The 25198-nt window shown below is 40.5% G+C and overlaps 1 protein-coding gene across 1 annotated transcript in view; it reads left to right on the forward strand.

Moving 5' to 3' along the window:
- CLSTN2 (calsyntenin 2) overlaps nt 1–25198 on the forward strand; it is a 190758-nt gene that overhangs the window by 154389 nt on the left and 11171 nt on the right. The window contains exons 8-15 of the mRNA XM_032119231.1: nt 1699–1861; nt 14840–15006; nt 18399–18547; nt 19882–20105; nt 21737–21907; nt 22493–22638; nt 23142–23265; nt 24842–25026. Coding sequence (XP_031975122.1) covers nt 1699–1861; nt 14840–15006; nt 18399–18547; nt 19882–20105; nt 21737–21907; nt 22493–22638; nt 23142–23265; nt 24842–25026 — 1329 coding nt within the window. The remainder of the gene's footprint in view (nt 1–1698; nt 1862–14839; nt 15007–18398; nt 18548–19881; nt 20106–21736; nt 21908–22492; nt 22639–23141; nt 23266–24841; nt 25027–25198) is intronic.

Consider the following 25198-nt stretch of genomic DNA (forward strand, 5'->3'; position numbering starts at 1 on the left):
TGGGGCATCCCGAGTGATGCAGTTTAGGGTGGCAAAACAGAAATAGTGTGGAACATTTCTCCATAAAGTGCCAGGACTAATCCTGTAGGTTTGGCCATGCAAGGTCTCTCAGAAACAGGTTTTGTTTTCTATAAAATGTCAGCTGCATGTGGCTGTGATGCATCACATGCTAATGAGCCCGTCAGGGGCTTGGCAAGCTGCTTTTCCTTGGAAGGCAGGGCTGCATAATACTATTGGTGGTTGCTGTTTGTTCAGTAAAGTTTTCAGTCTTCCAATTTATTTACTTTGAATTTTGGTTTCAGTTCATTTAACCTTCAGAAAACATTTGTGCTGTCTGCTGCTAACAAAAGAAAGGCTTCCTCCAGTAGCCCCTTTCTGCATTTATCCCTTGCTGTGGAGCTATGATGTCTGCAGTAATAAATGTATCCGTTTGAAATGGAAGTGATTAAGGGCTTGTTGAAATGTCTGCTGGAACAAAACATTAGCTTTTGCTTTCAAAGGGCAGATATTGTACCAGATAGCACTTAACCTGGCCAAGGACAAAGTGTTATGTTTAAACATCACTTTCTGCTTGCCACTTGCTTCTGTGAAACAGCACAGATATCTGAGGATATCTGCATTCAAGCATTTCCAGTTTTTAATACATCAAAACAAGAATCTCTCCAGACTTGAAAGTACCATTGTTGTAACTATTGCTTTGTTTTTAAAACAGCCCACCCATCCTACCAGTTTGCTGTGATTTATTCCTTTGAACTTTTAAATCATAAAGATACAACAACAGAAAAAAATAATTGGGCAGACATTGATATTTGTACACCAGACTTCTTTCTCAAGAGGCACGGGTTCATCCAGCTATACATTTCTGAACTAAAGCTGAATTTGGCCATCCTGCAGTAATCCCTGGTTATCCAGCTCAGAAATTTATGTGTGATTTGACACTGAAGTTGTCATCCTGAAAGTATGGTGTAACTGTGGCCGTTGCTTTTCAAAGCTGGCGGGTATCAGGGAAACCATAAAGATCCTAAATTTTCCCACCATCTGGGAAAAAGCTCAAGGCCAAAAGATGAAGGGTGGAGAAGATGTGAGTTCAAATCCCAAATCAGTGGGACACAGACTGCTGGTCTCTCTGTGTTACATAGAGCATGGCCCAGGTTCCTTTCAGCACTGTAGAGGTCCTGGCAGGTTGCACAGGACTTTCTAAGTAGTGATGTGGTAAGTTAATAATGGCAATCATTGGTAATAAGTCAACAATCTAGTGACTAAGGGCTGTATATTTTCTTAATCTGAACCTAATAGGGATCCCCAGTAACTATTCCAGTACATGCCAAGTATGTGTCTCTTACATGAAATTTTGTATTCTCAACACTATATATAAATATTGAGAAGCTAATATTGTGTATTAGCAAATGTGAAAATACAGAGAAAATACCAAATTGTCTGATTTTTCTATTTTCTATCCATGTCTTGTTTTCAAAAAGTGTTTTAAGAACCCTCTATTTATTGCATGTATTTTGCAAATATGCCAAGAGTATTTATCAACATTGTTTTAGCTTTCATTAATGTTAGAGATGTAGAAATTGCAACAACGTTATTAGTTTCTATGAGTGGAATCTGGAAACAACACAATTTAAAAAACCATGTGGGATATAAAAATCAGTCACTGTAAGAGCTAACTATTAATTTTGCTGTGTCTCCCAGATTTGTGACAAGGAGTGGCACTACTACGTTGTCAATGTGGAGTTCCCCGTGGTGACACTGTACATGGACGGGACGACGTACGAGCCGTACCTGGTGACCAACGACTGGCCCATCCACCCCTCCCACATCGCCATGCAGCTCACAGTGGGGGCTTGCTGGCAAGGTAAAATCACAGCAGTTAACACAGCACAATCAGGAGTTCAGGCCAGAAAAGAATCTTACTTGTCTCTCTGATTGCATAGGAAATAAACTGCTAAAAGATTGATGGTATAAAATCAGATGTAAATCCAGAGTTGTTGATGAATCCAGTCCAAGGATAAAATGGACAGGACATTAACAAGCATGGATTTTCATCATCTAAAGAAATATTGGATACAGTCTGTGTATTCAGTGTGAAAGATAGTAATCTTTTGTCTTCACTTAGTTGTTTCCCTTTTCTCCAACCTTAAGCAAACTATCTGGATATTAAAGAACTCCAGCTATCTCTTTTCAGTCCCTGCCCCATATTTCTTTTGCAACTCATGGCCCAATCCTGTGCTCTTCGCATTGGATGTATCTCACCAGCAATTCCAGTAATTTACTTGATTCACCCAGCTATACACCAGAGGCAAAAGTGAGAGTAAAATAAATCCAGAAGTCCAAACCCCTGAGCCGTGCCTGTATGGGCCTTTGCTTAGATACTACCTTTTTCTGTTCTCTGCCCTTCATAATCCCATTCTTCTCATTTTTTTTCCTGGTCCTTACACCACTTGCTTTCTCTGTTCTCTGCCTTACACCTGAAGTGCTCCTCTTTCTCTGCTTGTCTGTTTTGGTAAAGTTGTCTCCATTACCCCTCCATGTTGATTTTCTATTTACACTATGTCTTGTTTCCACTTAAAGTATGAAGTGAAGGAAGCTATAATCAGGAAAAAATGCTTTAACATAGATTGTGTTTCTTCCCCACTCTTTCATGTGGTCTCACCTTCTCCATTTTCACCTTGTTTGCCAATTTGATCTCTGCTTATTTGCAAAATTTGGACATCTTATGCATGGCAGGGCTGTTCAGTATAAATAGTACTCAAAGCAAATCCAGCTGTTAGATTATGAGTGGGGTAAAGATCCAATCTTTACTTTAATGACAACATGCAGAATGAAGCCTCGCTAATCCTAAAAACAAGATTTGCTAAGTTTACCATATTGATCACTGAGGTAGGTATGATAAGCTGGTCAGCATTGCACTAATCCCATATATTTGGAAAAGTACAGACTGTTTCTTGTCTAGCTGGTATTTGCATGGGTTGATTTTGTTGTTATGTAGCATTGGTGCAGTACTTTTAGATCAAAGTTCCAGAGCTAGCAAATGCAAATGTCATTTGTAAATTTAGTTCTTTCCAAACATGAGCAAATGCCATAGAGGCTGTGAATAATTATGGAGTATTGCCTTCTGAAAAATCACCATTTTTCAGTAGCTGTGCTAAAAAAAAATTATTTTAATCCCTCACTTCATATTTATACAAGGTTCTTCTGCATAGGTCAACGTAAATGTTTTTGTGCGTTACTTGTACTACTTCTTCCCCTTATCTTCTCTCATTCACACTTAGTGTTTTTGTTACTCTCTAAAAGCAGTCTTTAGTGGTTTGGCTTTTTTTTCCTAAAAGTCTTGGTATTGGTGGGAATCCACTCCCCTCAGCCTCACATGAACCTCATGTTAATCATGCTGCAGATGCCACGTCTGGGGGACTTGGAGCAGTTCTGGTATCTGTGGAACAGGCCCTGCCTGAGCAAAAACTGTCCCAGCTTTGCCACAGCTCTGCATCCGTGGGGTTCATCAGCCTCCAAGGCAGCTGAGAACAGCAACAATAATCTTGTTCCCTTTGCACCTCTGTCTCTGTATCTGAAATTGGGAAGAGAAGGAATTAAGGCCAAACTCCTCACATGGGCCCACAATACATTCAGACCACAGACTACATTTAGTATTTAAGCTGTTAAACAAATAGAAAGTTGCAATTGTTTTCAAACATTTTTATCTTTGCCTGGGATAATTTGATGGCATAATTAATAACCATTCAGGATAAGATTCTTCTTCCTTTTTGCTGAAACACGATTTAAACTACTGAAATCATACCTATTGCTGCTGTTAATATTTACTGCAATATTATGTTATTGCTCTTTTAGTTGTGAGAGAATTGGAGCTCGTCAAAAGTAGAAACGAATTTTCCACCTCATGAAAATGTTAAGATTTAGTAAGACAGTGTGCTAAAGATTCTGATAAACCATCATGTGTCAGGCAAAAAGATAAACCTTTAATGGTTATGTGAAACAAGATTTCAAGCTTTTGCTTTTGACCAAGCTTATCTTTTGATACATTTGTTTTGATCACCTCAAACTATTTTAAATGGATGGTGTGGAAAGTCACTTCGTTAATAAGATTCCATGCTGCATTTCAGCCTGTGAAATAGTAATCATTCAACATATAAAACCAATCTATTCTAGTCAAAACATTAATTTTCAAAATTTGTATATTTCAAGAAAAAGCGGCTCTATCAAATAAATATTTTAACTATAAATACTGTCTGTGAAACTGTTAACAAGGTCTACTTAGACTAATACATTTTGGCTAGTAACAATAGTCTAAACCTCTACATTTTCAAAGCATTAGAAAGCTGCTTTACAACAGTCTGTGATTTATTTCAGTAAAATATGCAGTGATTTTGGTGTCATAAGCCATTCAGGAGTGTCTGTGTTAAGAGGCTATGAGGAGTTTCCAGCTCTGGTGTGCTAAGACTACTTCCTTCCTTTTCATCAAAGCACTGGCAGAAAGGAACACTGCTCTAACCTCCTCCTTCAGAAAGGGCAAGACCTTCTTTTCTAAGGTCTTTACTAAACCATTTTACAGTTCTGAGTACACAGCATCCGTTTGTCAAAGTCAAATTATTTGAAAAACAGTCTCAACTCAGACAAGTAAATGAATCAGAAGAAATAACATTCCTTTTTTCTTCCCACACTGATTCTGATTTGCTGACAGCCAAAAGTCATTGTGGCTGTGGGGCAGCTGAAGAACTGGCAGGGAGCAGGAAGAGTGTATTTAGAGGACAGTGAAAAATCAAGAACAAGAATTGCAATTTGCTCTGTTAGCACTAATAGGAAAGTCTGATACTGCTATGAGGGATTTACCCTCTCAGATATGAAAATGTTCAGTTCTAGTCTGGAAACTGGGAATTGTTCTGCTGCTTCTTTAGGAGCCTGAGTGTCCTCTGTGATACAAGTGACTCTTTGAGCCCTGATCTTTCCATCACTTACACTGATCCTCATCCTGGGGTTATGCAGCAAGCATCATGCCTGCACCTCCTCCTTGTCTTTCTCAGAGTTATATCATGCAGGAATCTTGGACATGGAAAATTCTTTTCTTTAAGATTATTATTTCCTATTATTAATATTTCAATGCCTGAGTAACTGTTTTCTGACTTTTATAGCCTTGTTTGTAGCATCCATTATGAAAAGTTAGGTTGGGTTTTATTTCTACCTTCAGCTGCTCAAGTGAAATATAAGAGCAGTTTAAGATCAGTGCTGTTCTCCTGACCATAGCATGAAAACAAACTAAATGTGTAATTTCTCAGGCTTATGTGACAAATTTAAACTTTAGCCTATGATGTGCTCACTGTGCCTTGGTTTGTCTGTGGAATAAGCAAATCTCTCCCACATCTTTACCCTTTCCCTGGCAGTGTAAAAATCTTGCCTGATTTCTTTGTTCCTGACTTTATGCAAAATTTCTTTAAATAATGTGATTTGAGTGCTAGGACTCTACAAAAAGGAGGGGAAATTAGCCTTTTCCTAAAGGGCAGATTCTGGGAGACAAGCAGGGAGTGAATATCATTAAAAGAGCGGAAAGCCAGGCTTTAAAAGTGATCGAAGAGACCCTTCCCAGGGTCTGTCAGGCACAGGGTCAGATTTACTGCAGCCCAGGAAGTGGCCCAATTACTTATAATCAAGCCTGGGGAACAGTTCCCAGCTCTGGTGACACACTGGGCATGAGGAAAGTTGCATGATTTGTTCTGGCATAATCAATATGAACCTTATCTACTTAAAATGAGGTAGTCTGTATGTTACTGTGGTATAATTTTCCTTTTTTAACATAAAAACCTTGGTTCTTTCTTCAGGGAGCTTATTAAAAGGAGGATCTAAGCAGAGCTACCTCATTGATTTAGGGTCCTTCACAATGGTTAGCCCAGAGTGAACTATTTTTTGTGTAGTTGATGTTCAGTACTGCTGTACTTGAGTGGGGGTGGTTTATTTGAGGGTGGGAGTTTAGGCTAAACTGTTGATGTTGGTTTGGTTACCTGTGACCCAGGAGCAGTGACAGGTAGAACCTAAACTCCAACACAGTGCCAGCCTTCATGCATGGCAAATCCCAACTTACTCCTTACCTGTGATTTCAGTGATGTGAGGCCTGGGAAAAGGTAATACTGACCACAGAGCTAAACAAACTGGGCTCTGAGTGAACTAACTGACGGCAGAAATAAACACCTGGTACAGCTGTTCTTGGAATTAGCCCTTTCTGTATCCTGGTGAAGTTTGACAGCTTTCTCTGCAGGTAGATAGGGTTAATTATGTAACTTAATCTTAGCATCTTTAAAAGTTTGTTCACATCACTGGTCTCACTGATGATTGTTAAGGCTGTGATTTTGATGTAGGTCAGGTTATTTAAGGCCAAAGTGCTGCTCTGTCTCTAACGGTGAAAGAAATTTTCAGGCCAAATTACTCTCTCAGGGTATCTAAAGGACAAAATTGACTTGCTTGCACGTCTGCCTCCTAGAACAAAAGACACCAAAGAGAACAGCAGAGAAAAGGCCCTGTCTCTGAACCCCTTCTTCCCTGAATGGATATTAAAAGCAAACATGGTCTATTGGGATAGGAGAGAACTCCCCAAGGCTCAGCTTTGGTTCTCATTACTACTCTTTTTCTTCTTTAGCATAAAAATGCTTTTAGATTTGTCCTTTTACCTTAAGAGTCTCAAGATCTTTTTAAATAATGAAGAGGTCACACAATTGTGCAGCAAGGCGGGAGAGTCACCTGTACTCTGTGGGGATAAAGTGCAGTATCCAGAGGGTAGATGATTTTTCCTCAGGTCACTTAAATCTGCATCAAAGCAAGAATAGAATCAGACTTCATGATCTTATGTTCTTATTCTCCCTTTTAGGTTTTAACATCCTGTTTCATTCTCCTGAGCAATGCAAACAAATCATTAGCTTGTCCTGGAGTGCACTTTACAAGAGCTTACCCCAGGAAGTTCTCCTCTGAGTTCATTATTTCTGATTCAGTTTATCTGAGGACATAGCAAATGGACCCTTTTACAGAGTGAGAAACTTCTTCCATTAGCCCAAGGTTTATAGGTTCCCCCTCTGATCCCTTTATTGCTATACATTCAGTGGCAAAAGCCAAGGAAGGGAGCGAGTTATGTGATTTGGTAGTCTAATAAATTTTTTTGTACCAGAGGCAGAAGACAGACTTCCTCATGGTTTTTCTGAAAAGATAAGGTCTTGAGTTCATACAAGGCATTTTGGGAGGGAAGGAATTTGTGTCTCGCTCCTAAAGCACTGTCAGGAAAGTAGTGACACAAGTTAATGACTTGTCACAAGGTTTTGCTGTAGCTTACTGTGACTGTAAGTCACTGTTTCTAATAGTGCCACCCCTTCAGCAGTGCTGGAGCCTCACAGTGCAGTTATGCTGGACACTGCACAGAGAGGGTCTTTAGGAGAAGCCTGTCAACAGCAACTTTATTATCATGGACACAGCAGAAGGCTATTGTAGTTCCTGTTTTCTAAGGAACTGCTGTTTTCTATTCTATTTTTTTTTTTTTATTCTCCTGTCATTTTCCTCTTTCCTTAGCCTATGCTGGAGAGATCAGGTTTTCTTTAAAAGTCCTTCTGTGGAATATCCTTATTATTCTCACATGCCAGCCCTCCTCTGACACAGAAATCACCCAGTGCAGTCAGAGAACTGACTGATGATTCAAGGCAAGAAGAACTGTAAGAGTTAAAAGTTGGAGAGGGGTCAGAGAAAGGAGAGACAGTGGGGGCAGTGTAGCAGCAGCCTGCATCACTCAACCTTGTACTTCCTCCAGAAATGAAGGTATCCAACAGATAAAGATTGCCCTTAGTGTGCATCCAGCACCACTGGATCATGCCAAGGGGGCTGACATAGCTTGCACAAACCTGAGACCTCAGAGGAGTGGTACAAACACACCTTAATGTGAGAGCACTGGGGCAATTTCAGCACAATGTGATGCTGAATATCTGTGTCCTGATGCCTCCATGGGTACAGCACTGCTCTTGCTACGCTGTCCTTCTCATCAAGAGAAAGATGGGGCAGATTTCAGTGCACTTCACAGATCTTTGCTGAATTTTAGCTGTAGTAGAAACACAAACACGTGTGGAAGGTTTAGTTTAGGGGGGTGTTTTCTTGGAGAGCTGAATTTGCATTCAAATCTGTCACCCATTCAGCCTAGATATATATCCCATTTTTAATCGAATTTCTGCAGGGACCACTGTGCACCAGCACAAAAATATTTTTTGGAGAATAGGGATATAGGGGGTTTTTAAGCAACATTTATGTAATGGCTTAATTGTGAAAAATTGTGGAGTGTTTTTATTATCCTGAGAACCTTACCTTCAATAGTGTTAAGTTATACCCACGTTTGGTTTAAGGATGCATTGCACAGAGATCGTTGGCATTTGGACACGTAAGAGCAGGGAGCCCATAGTGTTCTCTGAATTTGTCATATTTCAGATAAAGCTTGAAAGCCTAAAGCTGTCTGTGTGAGGTTGTTGGGTTATGATATCTACCCAGAGCAGGGGCAGGCTTAACATGGGCCATGTTTGATGACCAGTTTCTGATTAATTTTTATCTGAATGATATAAAAAACCCCACTAAAACTTTTCTGTGCTGAGAAGCTCTGGGAGTATAAAATGTCAAGTCACTAATTGGGGCTACTCCTGAAATCTGTGTTAAGTTTCATCCTTTTTAACAGCCAATCTACTTGTCAGGAAATTAAGCCCAGCTCCCTAAACTGCCATAATAAAATGATGGGATAAATTTGGAGGCTTGGACCTGAGGACTTCAGAGCCAGAATGTCTTGTGTCTCCTCCCAGATTCATTCAATCATTATGTTGGGACCCTGAATAATCAATTTTTACCTAATTATCTGGCTTAGTATAACCAGAGTCTAGAATATCTTAAAAGAATCGCGTCTCAGTTGGAAATTCTCTTGATTTCACCATTTCCCATGAAAACCTCATTGTGCTTTGACTGCCTTGATAATTGCTTGCTCATTATTAGGATAGGGCAAAAAGTCTGCAAAATCTGTGAGCTCAGTAAAGTCACTTGTTTTGACGTGCCTGATTGTTCTTTGGAGATTGGTAAGGAATGCAAACAGCACTTTACATCTGTGTAGTCAAACCAACAACTGTAAAATTCAATGCTAATCAAATTCTGTCACACTTTTATCAACTCAATGCAAAACTAAAAGCAAAACAAAAGTGTCATGGAAACAGGCTCTGCTTCTTTAATGAATGCATTTTAACCCCATGAAGTCCAAACCCTGAGACTCTCCAATGTTATATCTAACAGATATAACATGTTGTATCTAGTGGAACCTCTTCATGGCTGCAATCAGAGGTGATTGCCAGGTAACAGCTCTTAACCCCCTTAAATTGTTGTTCATCTGGCAGTCTTCAGCTGTTTATAACAAAACATTTGTTTTCCTCCACATGTATCATCCCCACTGAGCTGCCCCCAAGACAGACACACATCTGCAACATACTCAGCTAAAATTAAGTAGGTTTCTCTTCTCCATTTGATCTGGTATGTTTGAAATTTCAGGCAGTAGCTGTAACTGTCCCTTGTGACTCTTTAGGTCTATGCCAAGCACTGATACTGGAAAGTCTTGCTTTCATTGGCAGCCTGATTGCTCCCCACTGAGGGGTCTGTGGGTGCAACCTCCTGCATGTCCTGCTGGGTGAGTCCTTCCCTGGCTGTGCTCCCTGGTGGGCTCGCTGTGAGCTCAGGCACCAGCTGTGAATGGCACAGGAGGGAACTAACTCACAAGGGGTCAGAGGCTTGTAGGGTTTTTGTGGGAGAGGAATACCCTGGCCCCAGTGCAGGAGGTGCCTCTAGGCTGCAGCTAATATCATGGGACACTACCCTTCAGCATGCCCTGATAGTTCTAGTTATCTAGATAATTCCAGCAGCAAAAGAGATCAGAACCAGCACAGAAGAATCTCAGTCCAGAAAACAGTTATTATTTTAGCAAGTGAAAGATGTGATGAATGCTACTTTGACAATGACTAAGGAGTGAACAGCATTATAGTGAATAATTATGAATGTCATGGCTCCTCTGGATGCCTCCACAGTCTGTTGACACGATCTTCCCTTTACAAGGTTTGAATTAATGCTGAAAGCCACCATCCATCCTCCTGTATCTGCCAGACTTTGGGAGCATTGGTGTGTGCTGGGTCAGGTGTGAAAAGCAATGCACAGTTTTATCAGGAAGACCTGAACAGCCCTGTGGCCTGTATTCCTTCACAACTGTGACGGTGACCACAACATTTACATTTAAGGAAGAGAAAAAAATCAGTAGCTTCAAAAATTTTTCATGGAAGGAATTGTAGTAATAATAGCTGGTGACTAAACCATAGTGTAGTAGATATTAACTTAATTCCCTGACAGCAGGGAAAAGGTTCTGTTTTCCTCTCTTGGCCTCTCATTCATCAGCCGTAAGTACTTAACTGTCCCCCGAGAATTAGCACTCACAGCATATTAATCCATAGCAATCAATAAACATAGTGCTGAGTGAAACACAAGATACAACACAGTTGAGGAATAGGTTTTCTCATTCTCTCAGAATTTACCAGCATCTTCATGGAGATGAGCTCTATCTCAGCAGTAGTTCACTCATAGGAAAGTGCAAAAAGACCCTGACAGCAGAGAAATCCCGTGAACCTTGTTGAGGCAGTCTAGGTTAACTGGATGTGCTGAGCTCTGGGGAGAAACTGGAGATGCTGTGATACAGAACCATTACAAGTTTTAGTATACTTGGATTACCTCAAGACCATTGTCACTGGAGCTCCACTTTGTTCTCTGTGTAATCTATTTAGGTCTTCTTCATATCCCAAAAATGTTGTTGCTTAGGCTCAGTTTGGTGTCAGAACCAAGAGCTCAAAGTCCCTTAAAGCAGTAAGGGCTGTTGGGAGCAGCTCGTGTCTTTTCTCAGTTGTTTCTTAGCAGGTTGTAACATCAGTGCTGAGTCAAATCCAGGCAGTGGAACTGAGCATCCTCCTGCCCAGCAAAGCCACTGACTGAGCTGCCTATTAGCTACGTGAGGAACATGAAATGAATCATGCTCAGGGTCAAAGAATCTCTATTTGAAAAATCAGTATTTAGAAGAATTTGGATAATATTCTGTAAAATGTTACTATCAGTATTAGGTACAGTTATCCATTGTGCTTAAACATGCAACAGAATTATCACGTTCATGCTGGATTAAATATATTTATACTCATCTAGTCTTGGGAGCTCAGAATTTTAGAGTGACTAGGATTTGGAGATTGGCCATCCTGGGCTAAATTTCCACCCACTGAGAAGCTGAAGTCAAACACTCAAAGAACATCAGATTGCAGAAGCAGAAGGAAAGACAGCTTTCAAACACACTAATACAGCAGAAACAAGTATGAATAAAACATTTTAACCAAGCTAGAAAGCAGGATTGTAGGAAACTGGCTTTAGGCCATTCCTTTAATTTTAGTGAGAGTTTTGGGTTTTGCTTTCCAATTTTATTGCATTTGATTTTGTCCATTTGCAATCTAATAATTACTGGTGATGGGAGCATCAGCAGCTAACATACCCCACTGAGCTGAGAAGATTCTAAACTGCTGAGACAGAAGAATATCAAAATGTCAGCATGCTGCAGTTACAAGCAGCTGTAAGAAGAGTCAGATATAATGACTTCTGTTCACCTTCAAGTTCAGAACTGGCAGGTATATAATTTTGTCTTTAACACTGGTAAAAGGTGCTTATGGAAGGCTTATTTAGCAATCTGGTATAAGATGGTATTTTCTCTGTAGGTGTTCTTGTTTTTCATGTGATTAAAAGCTGGTGTTCTCACTGCCCTGGATGAACAGGCACATCCTGTTTTACACATATATGACAAGAACACTACATTAGGGTTAGTTCTTCAGCAAGATAAGTTCCAGGAAGAGCAACAGGGATGTTCATAGCATACAGTGTTAGGTGGAAGATGTAAAGAGAAGTCCTCGTGTAGCCTGGCAAAGAAAAACCATACAACTGTATTTTGACAGCTCACATTCCCTGTTGGGAATAAATGTCCACCTCAAGGGTCAGTGGTTGATGGAGTGGAGTACTTGGGGAGCCTCTGTCTTCAGAAGAGTTTAGGAAGCTCAGGAAATATTATCAAGAATAGATTAAGTACAGCTGTTCTTGTCTTGAGGCTGGGGACAGACTGCCTCATCCTTCAGTGCCCTGCAGGCTCTGCTCTCAGTTGTTCACGTGCATTGTCCCAGCCTGGATCGCCCTGGCATCACCATGGCCATGGTTCTGCAGCTTTTCTCTACTCACACAGTGTGACACTGGCTACTCCCAGCTATTTTTCACTCACATTTTCTTGAAATACTTGGGGTTTTTTGCGTACATAACAGTTGATAGCCTCTCCCAAACAAAGATTACATCACCTCCTTGACAGTCCAGTCTCGATCTATGCACCTGCACAAACCCCATCTTTATACCTGTGAACAGGGTGTGTAAGCCTTGATCTTTAAATGCTCAAAGCTTTTGTAGTGCCTGTATTTTCAGAGTATCTTAAAAGCTTATTCCTGGAAACACTCATATTCTCTTCCATGCTTTTATGTTGGTGACAGGACGGAAGACTTTAAATTATACATCTCCAAGATGGCAATACCTCCTTGTGCACCAGCATTTTTTAAAAGTGTGGCTTGGGCAAAGTGAATATCCTGCATATTTAATGATTTATGGGCAATTACTGTATCACTGCTAATGACTTAGAAATTGTAAGTGCTTTGTGAAGAATACCAGAGAAGAACTAGTCCAAAGTGCAAGAACAACCCGTGTCTGTTCATGCATGCTTTGGTTTATCCTGCTTGTTTCTGTCAGGCAAAGCCACAGCACTGAGTTCTTCATTCTGGCTTCTTGTCTGGTCTTTTATATACATTTTAATGAGTGTATTTCACATTTAAATACATTACTGATCTGAGCCTGCTTCTTATTTTGCATCTCCTCGGAACTACTAAGACCTACTGGCAGACTCACTGTAGGTTTCTAACTTTCAAAGCTCCAGGATTAGTGTTGGTGTTTTAGCCCTGGAACTTGCTGTCTTCACAATTCTGTAGTGATATGAGAATGTGAAGCTTCAAACAAAATGTGATTCCTTCTTCTTCTGTAAGCTCTTAATTGGTATTCTCTCTTTGCCTCCTTTTTAAGGAGATGTTTGCTTTTTTTTTTTTTTAATTTGACTTACCTTTTTCTGTCCAGATACATTACTGCTCTATTAGTGGCAATATGTACTTTGAAAGACAGTGTAAGCAGATAAATATAACAGCATTTTGGCTGAAAAGCCAACGTCCCCATAATGCACTATCGATTTACCACATAATTACCAAATAATTGTCTTGGTAAGTATCAGAAAGGCTGAACTTTAGCTGTTGTGTATGTGAAAGTTTCTATGAAATCTCAACAAACTTCTGCCTAGAGGAAATTTTCTGTGTAATGGACAAATGAATGAGAGTGGAGAAGAATAAACTCCCCTTGGGAACCTTGCTTTGGGGTAAAAAAAAGAGAGGCAGTTTATGCTGTAATGTTAAGATAAAAAGAACAAAACCTACCTACTTCTCTGATGAAACAGCCTGCTTGGACACCTCTTTCCTGTCAGTACACCGGTGTGTATTTTCTTCACTGTATAAAATAGCTCGAGTCTTCTTGATAATGCTCATCCTGCAGAGACTGGAAGTAAGCTTTTTCAGGCTTCTAGGTAACAAAAGCAGCCTAAAAAAAATTTGCCACCTCATCCCTATCCAGCTCTGATCCACACACAGATCTTCAAGTTAAGGTTCAAGCTTGAGCTATCTTGCCTGGCAAAAACAAGTTGTTTGACACTAAAGCTACAAACACCATAGAGATGAGTTATCTACCAATTACAACATCTTATCAACAGCTAATCCAATTAGTCTGCATGGCTCACTGCTGTGTGGCTCCCTTAGTCCTCCCAGGCTCGAGGTAGGCAGTAATTCACATGCACTGCAAGAGATAACACTTGCAGGAAAGACAAGCTCTAAAAATTCTCCTAAAGGAGGATGAGTAAATCACTAACTGTCCCAAGAGTAATTGAGATGCCATGATCACTGGAGCAGGCAGTCTGTAATCACGTTTTATTGACAGTTCCTAAAGATCAGTCTTCCTTGGGAGCTGCCTGGAGTGAAACCAAACTGAGCATGTCTAGAGGGCCTGGTGCAACACAGAGTGACAGGACCAGACCTGGCACCAAGTGATCCACTTTGGGTGAGGGACAGCACTCCCAGCCTTTCAGGGTAGTGCTGTGCACGGGTCCCTGTTCACTGCGGGAGTTCACAGCATAGCTCAGACGCAGCTCTTCACAGGGAGTGTGGCAGTTCATGTACACAGAGCCACGACTCAGCTCATCTGGTACTGTGTTCTTTGGAGGAGAAAGGCAGAGGTAGCTGATCTTGTTGTGGAACACTTGCAAATACAGTTTCCCTATAAATAAATATTGGACTTAAACATTTCTTAAATTGGCGTTTGGGTATTTAAGGTCATTTTTAAAAATCACATGCTTCCTTTTATACATTTGGGAAGCCATGTTAGCACTGGGTGTGCTATCACAGCTTTATGAACACCTGAATACAATCCTGGAAAAACAAGAATCTTAAAGACAGCCTGCTACCAGGTCCCACCCAACAACCCACAAAGACATTCCACTGCACCACAATAAACGGGATCTCAAATACACTTGGCTAAGACGGATAGAAACTCTTTAAATGTGTTAAAACCTAAAGTGATATATTAGATGTGTGGTTTTTGTGTTGGTACCAATAACCATTTTGCATTCTCTTTCTTGTAGGAGGTGAAGTCACCAAGCCCAGATTTGCTCAGTATTTCCACGGCAGCCTGGCCAGTCTGACAATCCGGCCAGGGAAAATTGAGAGTCAGAAAGTGATTTCCTGTTTGCAGGCCTGCAAGGAAGGTCTCGATATTAATTCTCTTGAGAGTCTTGGCCAAGGAATAAAGGTGAGGGATGAACTGACATCATCTTTGATAAAAATTTAGATCTGATTTATGAAGTGGAGAGCCCAAGGTAGAGTACACACAGTACAAATGTACTCCCAGAAGCAATGTAATTTCCCATAAAATCATGCAAAGAAAAAACAGAACAGTAGAAGAGCTGTGACACTGCAAAGAAAAATGTTTCTATTATTGCAGAGCTAGATGATCAGAAAGTAAGGCACTGCTGATATTTTAGAATTGCCAGGCTGTGTTTTCATGCTTGTTACTTCTACAGAAATAGATGTGATTGCAAAGATTTATTGAATTTTGATCTCAAGTAGTTTTAAAGCAGTGGAACACAAAAGTCCTAATGCAATAGCATCCTAAAATTCAGTGTGTTCAAAGAGGAAAACTTTATGGTACATGACAATTGAACAATGAAAACCCTAAAGTCAAGAAATTAAATTTTTAGATTTGAATATAAGTCATTATCCATCTTCATTATGTGTATGATTACTGGTAATGTAGAGCTTTTTCTAAAGTTAGTGAACAACAGACAGGGAAATCCTGTTTCAGTTGACCTGGTAGCCAGATTGTTTCGCATCCATTCAGACAAGTTCTATTCTTTGGATACATATGTAGGATCTTGGTTATTCCAGTGAGTTGTACTGTCAGTTTTCCTTTACTGACACCATTATTTGGTGACAGTATTCTCTTGCTTAATGTAAATGCACTATGAAGCTGTTTCCTAGCACACAAATACCACTTCCAAAGGAGCTGAGCTTCAATTCCAACCCAGGAAGTTCCTTTGGGTGCAGACAATGCGTCCTGAGAAACTGCACAGGGGTGTTTTAGTGTGGGGTTTTCAGGGGCCAGGAGGATGGTGCTGTAACATTTCACCTGGAACATCCAGGGGGAATGCCATGGACTACATTTTATTAGCTAAACCTTTCCATTGTACAGGCTGACCTGAAATGTGCCCAAATGTCTGTCCAGGTGATGATGGGTTGCAGTGGTGTAGTATAACTGACACATTTTCTGAAAGCAAAGGTAAAAATGAAAATTGAAAGTGTAAAGATAAGGAGGAATTTTGCTAGCTCTAACTTTTACATATGAGGAAAGACCCCAAAGAATTCTTTTATTATTGTACTGATGACATCATTAAGTATCTCACATTGCTGCTTCTCACAGCAACATGTCACAGGGGTGATATGTTAGATAGATAAAAGCTGTTTTTAAAAGGCAGTGCATACAAGGAGCAGGTAGGGATTTCTGGAACCCATGTGTGTATGCCTAATAGTAAATTCTTTGCTGGGACTTTGCATGAATTAAAGCACTGTACACTTGGTCTGTGGTGCTTAAAAGCATAGTAATTCCTCCCCTGTTGTTACCCTCTGAAACCTGACAATACTTGAGTCACCCCAGTTTCATGGGCTTGGGAAAATCCCTGTTCTACCACCCACTGCTGCTCCAGCGTGCATGACTGGCTTCCTTACTGTACTGGCAGTGCAGAGGGAAAACGGAAGACAAGGGATTGTTTTCTGCCTTTTTATGCTTTTTCAAACCTTGAAAACATCTTCATTTTCTGAAATACAGATGAGGCATAGTGGGTTTTTTTAAGTTACTAATGTTGCTTTTACTGCCTCAGCAGGCCAGCAGTGAGTGCAACAGCAGGAGGCAAAAATGAAAGGAGCAGCCAGAGAGAGATTGTGGAAGTGCTTCTTTAGGGGGCTGATGGAAGGAAGCTCAGCTGAAAGCAGAACAGTTGCCTGACCTTGAACAGAAAATGAGAGAGAAGGGTGTTGTGGTGTCAGAAACAAGCACACCTGATCCCAGACAGGCACGTGTGACAGCTGCACAGACAATGGGTGCTGTGGGACTGTGTACGTGGTGCTTTACAGATTCAGTGTTGGCAAACTGATGCTGGAAGGTGTTTCTGGGCACTTTGGACCATGGAGATTTCACCCTTTAACCACCTAAGAAAGAGCAGTTTCTGACACGATAGTGTTGGACATTTTTGGGCTGCAGCCTAATTTTCAACTATCTGTAACAGCTCTCTGAGACACTGTCTAAACTGTTGCTATTTTTAGCTTTTTTTAATGAGAAAGACAAAAATGGCTCAGACTGGGGCTTTCTCCGGTCCCTTTGGCAGAATTCCAGATGTTTTGGCAGCTGAGCTATTAACTGGCTAGCTACAGTCTCCTTTTGCTAATTTTATTCTCTACTGCTGCTAGCTTAAAGACAGAAAAAAGAAGCGTATGCAGGCTGAGACTCGTGTTATTCCTTCTCTTTGTTAAAAAATACCCTTCAGTGTTGTTATGACCTTCCTGCACAAGCTTTAAACCCAGTCCTCCATGTTGTGTTTGACAGAGAACCCTGCGCTTCCTCCTGTTCTTCAGTCTGTTTGATGTGTTTTGCTTTTAACCTTCTGGCTGCAAGGAAATGTAGACAGAACATCTTCACATAATCAATGCCCAGCTTTGGGGAGGGACTACATGGGAGAGAGAGGTGCATTTGCCTTCTGTGCTGACAACAGTAGAGTACAACATCATGGGGGTTATGCTGGTTTCCTCTGCAATGCAGATGGTTTACTGAACCAATTAACAGACAAAACATGGAATTAGGATTAATTATGATGAAGGTAAAAATCAGTCATTGGTTATGTCACAACACTGACAAAGTTTCTTGGTCAGCAAGACTGATTTGTGTTCAGTGCAATGGATTAGAGAAGGCTCGGGGCTACAAGAGCAGGCATTGACTTTGCAGGGTTTGCTGGCCCAAGTGAGCAGCTTTGTGCAAGGAGCAACTCCATCTTAAATTATGACACCCTTATTGATCATGAGACAGGATGGAGAGCCCCCTTTAGTGTGTCTGACGTTAATGAAGATGTAGGAGGCAAATGTTGTAATTGTTTTGTTCGTTCGTGTTGAAATATATCTCAGAAAGGTAGCCCAAGATAAAACCACACAGAAAGCAGCCAAAATATGCTTCTGCATGCTAGGCTGGCTCAAGGCAATGCTTTTATATGAGGAATGTGTTTAACCTAAAAAGATTACATAGGAATAATAATCATGGTGGTAAGTTAAGGTTTTGAACTCTACAGAGTTCAAAAATAAATAGCATTGGAAATTGCTGCAGAAATAGTATCAGCAAGGTTGATAAGGCTAGGCAAAGAACAGCAAATTGGGATTAATTTACTACAAAATTAATTACAACAGTAGTTATTTAGGTGACTGGTACAAGTACATGTTTTAGAGAACAACATGTGGATTCAGCCAGTGATAAGCTACTAAGATTTTTTTTTTTCTTAAATCCTTAAATTTTTAACTTATGTCTGTGCAACATTCCTTAAAAAATACATTATTTTGTACTCTGTATCTGGTCCCTTAAATACTAATTATTTGCATTTCTCCTAGTATCACTTCAACCCTTCCCAGTCAGTCCTTGTCATGGAAGGAGATGACATTGAGAATATAAATCAAGCCCTGCGAAAGGTCTCATACATCAATTCCAGACAGTTTCCTACTGCAGGCATACGACGTCTCAAAGTCTCATCTAAAGTCCAGTAAGTTATACTTCAGCTGAATTGAACAGATTAGTAACATTTTTAATGAATTGCTTTTTTCTTTGGCCATGTAAAAAGAATAATTTTGGCTAAATTAAATTGATAAATCATACTGCTTTGTTATTGAACCTAAAGGATTAATTTAATTTACTTTTATGCCAATTTACATGGTGGTTTTCTTTTGATATTATCTTCTTAAGAAACCTTTCTTGTTAATGTAATGTACTTGCATTCCCTTTATAGTTTGGGGCATACTGTCTGGACTGAATCTTATTTACTTTTAATTTTAAACATTTATAGTTCCTTTTGAGGATAGCCAGAGCCATGACTTTTTAATGCAGGCGTGTTCCATCTAACAGAGGACATATCTGCAAGAACACTAGTTGTAGGTGTGCTTGAAATAGCCTCTGTGTGTCTGTCCCCTCACACATCTGTGCTGTCACCGAAGCACTGGTGGAGGGTGTTAAGCAGGAGTCTGTGTCCTTCCCCTTCCGTGCAGCAGCAGTGACAGAAGCTGCACAATGACGACGTTTACAGCTGGCCACAGCCTCTGCTGGGCTCCCCTGGGGCACGGCTCCGTACAGAGCAGGGAAAGCAGGGCTTTAGAGGGAAGACAAACACCGGTTCTGCCGACTCTCACCTGCTGTGGGCACAGTTCTTCTGAAGTGCCAGGCTCAGGGCAGTGCTGTGGGCTGACCTCCCTGTTTGGAGAGCAGTCTCACTGGATGCAGTCCAGTTTGCACACTCCAGGGCTGGCCCAGGTCCTGTGCCAAGATGAAATGAGGGAGAGTTTGTCAGGAGATTCACTTCCATAGCACAGTGCTGATTCAGATGAAAGTGGAAGTACAGGCACCTTTTGACCCCTGCAAATACTGGAGGGTGCCAAAAAGAGTTTATGATGGGACCAATTTAAATGGCTAATTAGGCCCTTTTAATCACACATGACAAGATAACCATGTTGTATTCATTAGCTGTCGCTTTCTGAATTTAATGTTAGGTTTACTAAAGTTAGTTGTTACCTAGTTAACTTTTTTAACCATTTACTGCTCTGTTAAATGTCACTTAAACATTAAAATATTATTCTGATAGTGACCTTAGGAAAGACTGACTTTGTCCCTCAGTGTGAGCAGCTGTGAAGGTGGAAAGGGATGAGAGGGACAGAGCTTGCCTGTGTACACAGTGGTACAGGAATATGTCCCTATGTGTGTCGGTGTCCAAGGATGAACTAGACTGATCTGAGAGCCGTGAGCTGGGTTTGGGGCAGTGCCAGTGCCACACACCTCTGATGTGCAATGTGTTACATGCATTAGTTAATGACTAATGTGTTTTTTCAGATGTTTTGGTGAAGATGTCTGCATTAGTATCCCAGATATAGATGCCTATGTAATGGTGTTTCAGGCCAATGAGCCCAAGATTACAATAACTGGCATGGACCACTTTGCTAGACCAGCTGCACAGTTTGAAAGTGAAAGAGGTGTTATTTTGTTACCTGACATCAGGATTGTCAGCACAGTCACTAAAATGGAGCATCCAGTGGACTTAAGAGAACATGACAGAGGTTTGTGTCTTTCTTTTTAAATATTATTACTTATTTTTAATGTCTCCTCATGTTTTTTAAAGGCTGGTGCAAACAAGTAATGCAAAGGAAGTCACTTCACCCAGATTAATTAGGCCACAGTAATGCTGCACTGAAGAAATTCAATTCAACACATTGAAAAATGTGCTGAATGGGTCAGAATGTGCTTCAAAAAAAGCAGATTTTCCATGTAGTTCCCATTTAGTATAATTCAGAATAATTCCTTCCTACTCGTCCTTTCATATTCTGTTACATAGGGTATTTTCATGAGAATGTCTCTACTTGTAACAGAATTTTGTTAATTGTGCTGGTAAAGTGAAAAGCAGTAATTGAACAAAAGTTGAAGTTTTAGTCTGCTCTTATGTTTCCAGCTCTGATACTAGCGTGTGAGTGGTACTTGAGAAAGTAATCTTGTGCCTCAGTTTCCCACCTATAAAATGTATGCATAATCATTTTAAAATATTTCTCTTCAATGATGACAGTTTATTCTAATGCTGAGCAATGTGTGTATTATTATTACTCAACACTGGATGAATGTTCCAAAGTATAAATTAAATTTAAAATCATTGTCTATAAAGGAATATTCTTTTTGGATGTTTGTGTGCAAGGCAGATGAAATATCTCATAATTTAAGGAATCATTCTAAACACTGTTTGTTGGACTAGAATGAGCAGCAACTAGGTGTAGAAGAGAGAAAATGGGTAATAATATGCAAGTTTAGGGGCGTGGATTCCCTGAGGCCTACAAATTTGACTTGGTCTATATTTTTGGATATGTTACAGCTGTACCTATCGTTTAGGTACCCAAATTCACTGCAGCAGGAGTTGGGAATCTAGGGCATAAGGCTTTCCTGTCTGTGCCCTCCTTCCCAATACACCCTCTAACATCAAATTCACAAAATGGGCAGGAAGTTCCAGGCTTGCTGTGTCTGTGCCCTCAGGGAGCTGCTTAAGCAGTTCTGCCACACACACTCTGCTAAGTTGATCAGAGAGTTTAAATATTAATTTGATATGCTACTCTTTTTCCAGTGATAGAATTATTTTTTTACTTGTACATATTGAAGGACAGTCAGTTTATAACTTAATTTCTTTGAGTCATACAGCATAGGATCTTGCTATTTATGATAATGCCCTGCTCTTGGATACATGGCCAGGTCTTTGTAATGCAAATTGTTTATGGGGCATAGAGTAACTGAGAGAATCATCCAAGCGTAGATATGTTGGTTGTGTATTTTTCCAGTTTGATTTTCCTTGAGGAACCTGGTATTGATACAGCATTGAAACACGGAATTTTTACATGAATTTATTTCCTAGATCAAATTTCAGTTTTCTACTTCCAGTAGTGTTCTTGGATGCCTTTTATTACAGAGCAATATATTTTCTATCTATCCCACTGGGTGTTTGTAGGCCTTCATCATCACGGCACCAGAACAGACAGGATACTTCTCTTGATTTGCTTCAAGTGTGCTGGATTTAATATCAGCAAAAACAGTTCAGCCATCTTGGCAAAAATTGAAAGCCCTGATGCAAAGCACATAAAATGACTGAGCTGGTTTGTGATCATTTATCTTAATTTCCTTCTTTTTTTTCATGATCTATGCCATGGGTTCACAGCCAATAAGCAAGTGGTAGTAGAGGAAATGCTCCACAACTTGGATTTCTGTGATGTTTTGGTCATTGGTGCAGAACTAGACCCTGAACAAGAGTGTTTAGAACTTGATCATGGGGAGCTGCAAGGAAAACATCTAGATGCCACAAATTCCACTGCAGGATATTCAATCTATGGTAAGTTCATGAAATTTATTTTCCCTTATTTTGTCACACTGGTTATATATTGGAATGAAAGCTCTAATATGTTAGAAATTAGACAGAAATCTGTGATTTACTACACATAAATATCCCAAGAGTGACTGTATCTTAAAAAACACAATTGCTTCTTGATCTTTGGATGTGCCTTGGTTTGCCCTTTGGATTCTCAGCATCCCTCCTGCTACTCCCCAAGTAAGGAAAATGGTATCCCTGCTTTCTTTAAATGTGGGGCTCTTGTGGACCATCACAGTGGAATGTGGGAGTGAGGGGATTCCTCAGTGTTCCTGTACAATGCTGGTACATTGGCCATCTTTTTTCTGATCGCTAAGTAATTTATTCTGTACCTTTGTTGTTGTATTCATCCCTCTCCATTAGGGAGCTACATTCAATTCCGAAAGCTGTTCTCCCATGATCGAGTATCAGGGAATATTTGATGCCCTGTCATTTGCAGACTATTCTGCCAAGTTCCATGTTTTCTGTGAGCAGTTGATTGGTTCTGTATTGCTCAGAGCAGCATTCCCTTGCCTGTCCCTGAGCTGTCCCTGCCCTCCCACCCTGCAGGTGTGGACAGCATGTTCAGCTATGAGCAGGTGCTGCGGCAGCTCCGCTACCGCAACTGGGCCACCTCGGCCACCTCCGACAGGAAGTTCAGGGTCAAGTGCTCGGAGCTCAATGGGCGTTACACCAGCAATGAATTCAACCTGGAGGTGAGCAATGAATTCAGCTTGGAGTTGTGTTTTCTGACCTAGCACCGAGGCCTAGAGCCCAGGTAACAACTACAGGAAATTGCAGGACCTACTTAGCAATATGGTCAAAATTAATAATTGTTTATAAAAACTACTAACAGCTTAGTAATTGTTAATAAAATTAACAGTTATTTCATAATGCTTAGATAACACCTAAAAGCTGATTCATATAGCGAGAAGAAAAAGTCACTAAACAGGTAAATCAAAAGAGTCCTGTTCTGTGCCACTTCAGAGTCAACAGCCAGAAAGGTTAGAATGCATATTTCATGCTAGAAGTTAGAAATATATTAAGCTGTGTGTTTTCCACTGGCATAAAAAAAGAAGTTAATTTGGCCTTTAGGATCTATGTAATAGTGTTCCTATCTGCTGATGAGCTTCATAGTCCAATGTAATATATGGAGCCAGTGGGCTTGGAGTATAAAACACTTTTTAGTATCTGGTCTCTTATTTTTCTCTTCTCCCAGGTTAATATCCTACACAGTTCCAACTCCAACTTCATGGACCATGTAAATCACATGATAGTCCAACCCCAATTTCTCCAATCTGTTCAGCACCCTGAGGGGAGTGTAAGTGCAGTTCACAACTCAGGTATGTGGCACCTTCACAGAGACTGCTCACAATGATGCTGGTGTGTCAGTGCTTCCCTTGGGGTCAGCCTGCTCAACAGACTAAAGCCCTGAGGTCCATTGTTTCAGCTTCTAAAACCTCTCAGAGATCATTGCACAGGTGTGAAAGAAGGTAACACTGAATTCTATTCTGTCCAACAATGTACTTTGTAATTGAAACCTGGTATCCTTTTTTAAAGTCTTCATTCATGGTTTTGTACTCTGACCCCCACAGTTAAAAAATGTCTTGTTTCTAGTATTGAATGGCATGAAGGGTAATGTTTATGCTCATATTACCCTTGTGCATTTGTGTTTCTGTAGCATATTAATTTCTACCCACTCCTTTCTAAACAAAAGGAAGAAATTGCATTATTTTTTAAATGTATAATTGCTGCAGTGCCTCTGTTAGCTGCTGTCAAGGCCTCAGTCTGGGCTCTCCGGAGATAAGATAGATTCATCTATGTGCAGCAGGAATTAGGATATATTTTAATTTAATTTTTAGGCTGTATGAGTTAAAATATATACCCAAATCTGAAACCTTTTCAGTGAAGTTAAATCCAGGGCAAAGATACCTGTTTAAAAGTTGGATTCTGAAATCCTTTTAGCTGAATGATACATATGTAAAGAAGTAAAGCTGATCTAAAGTGTGGTCAGTTGTAAGTAGCTATATACAGACATGCTTAGAAAATTACTGTATTTTTCTTTACATTCTATAGACAGTTCACTAAAATGAAACTGGATGTTTAGTGGATAAACTATTGCAAACTAGGTTTTTTTGTTCCTAAATATTGTTTTGATTTCAGACTTCCAGAGCAAGGTCATAAAATGGGCTATGGACTGGGTTATGCTATAGCTCCTGGAACTGCAGTACCTCGAGGTACATAGAGAGTGGCAGCAGTTCTCCACTAACCTAATTATGGAACTCATTACATGCAGTAGTTCAGAGAGATTTCTGCCTGTGACTCAGTGGAGACAGGGGCTTCTCAGAGTGCAACCAGTGAGGAAAAATGTCTTTAGTCCTCGAGAGTCTCCCAGGAAGGTTGTAACACAGGCAAATAGGGTGGCAATGCATTATTTTATTTCTGGGAGCTTGAGATTCAAATCACAAGTGTTTGAAACCTTTATAATATAAGCTTTGAGATGTACATTTTGTCTCAAGTAAAGTTAAGGCCTCAGCTGTAACCAGAAGGGGTCAACACGCAGGTGAGATAACAGAATTTTACTGCACAAACACTTGTTCTAAACTAATTGATTCTGCACTTCTTAACTATTCGTCTTCTGTAGTTAAGTGGCTCAAAGAGCAAAGGTGGGCCTGTTCACTTTTTAGTTTATCATACTCAGGATAAGAAATATGCGAACACCATTTGTGTTTGCTCCACCTTAGTGGGTGGGCACTGGTTAGCACCTTCTGTCATCCCAGGCACTTGGCAGGTGTCTGTCCTGATTCTCAGTCCCAAGGAGGGAGTGCTGTGGGTTAAAAACTAACGAGGTATTTAGTGGGGTTTAGGCAATGTTTTCCACAGGTATAACTCCATTCCCTTTCCCACCCTTTGTTCCAGTTGTTCCCAGTGTGGCCACAATCGTTATTGTCATCTGTGTGAGCATCCTCGTGTTCGTCATAACCCTGGGTGTGTACCGGATCCGCACAGCCCATCAGCACAGCTCCGCGGAGCGCGAGGGAGCCAAGGAAAACGAGATGGACTGGGATGACTCTGCTCTCACCATCACTGTCAACCCCATGGAGGTACTTTAACTGAGGCACAGCATTGTGTCCTGGCACTGCCAGGAGTCACTGGCTGGGCTGGCAGCGGGGTTTGAGCCTCTTTCAGGGTGCAGTTGTTCAGTTGTACGTATGTAAACTCAGGACCCCATCCCAGTTCTCAACTCTGCACACCTTGCTAAGATGTAATTGAGAA

This window comes from Corvus moneduloides, chromosome 10 (assembly GCF_009650955.1).
Source record: "Corvus moneduloides isolate bCorMon1 chromosome 10, bCorMon1.pri, whole genome shotgun sequence".
NCBI classification, from domain to species: Eukaryota; Metazoa; Chordata; class Aves; order Passeriformes; family Corvidae; genus Corvus; species Corvus moneduloides.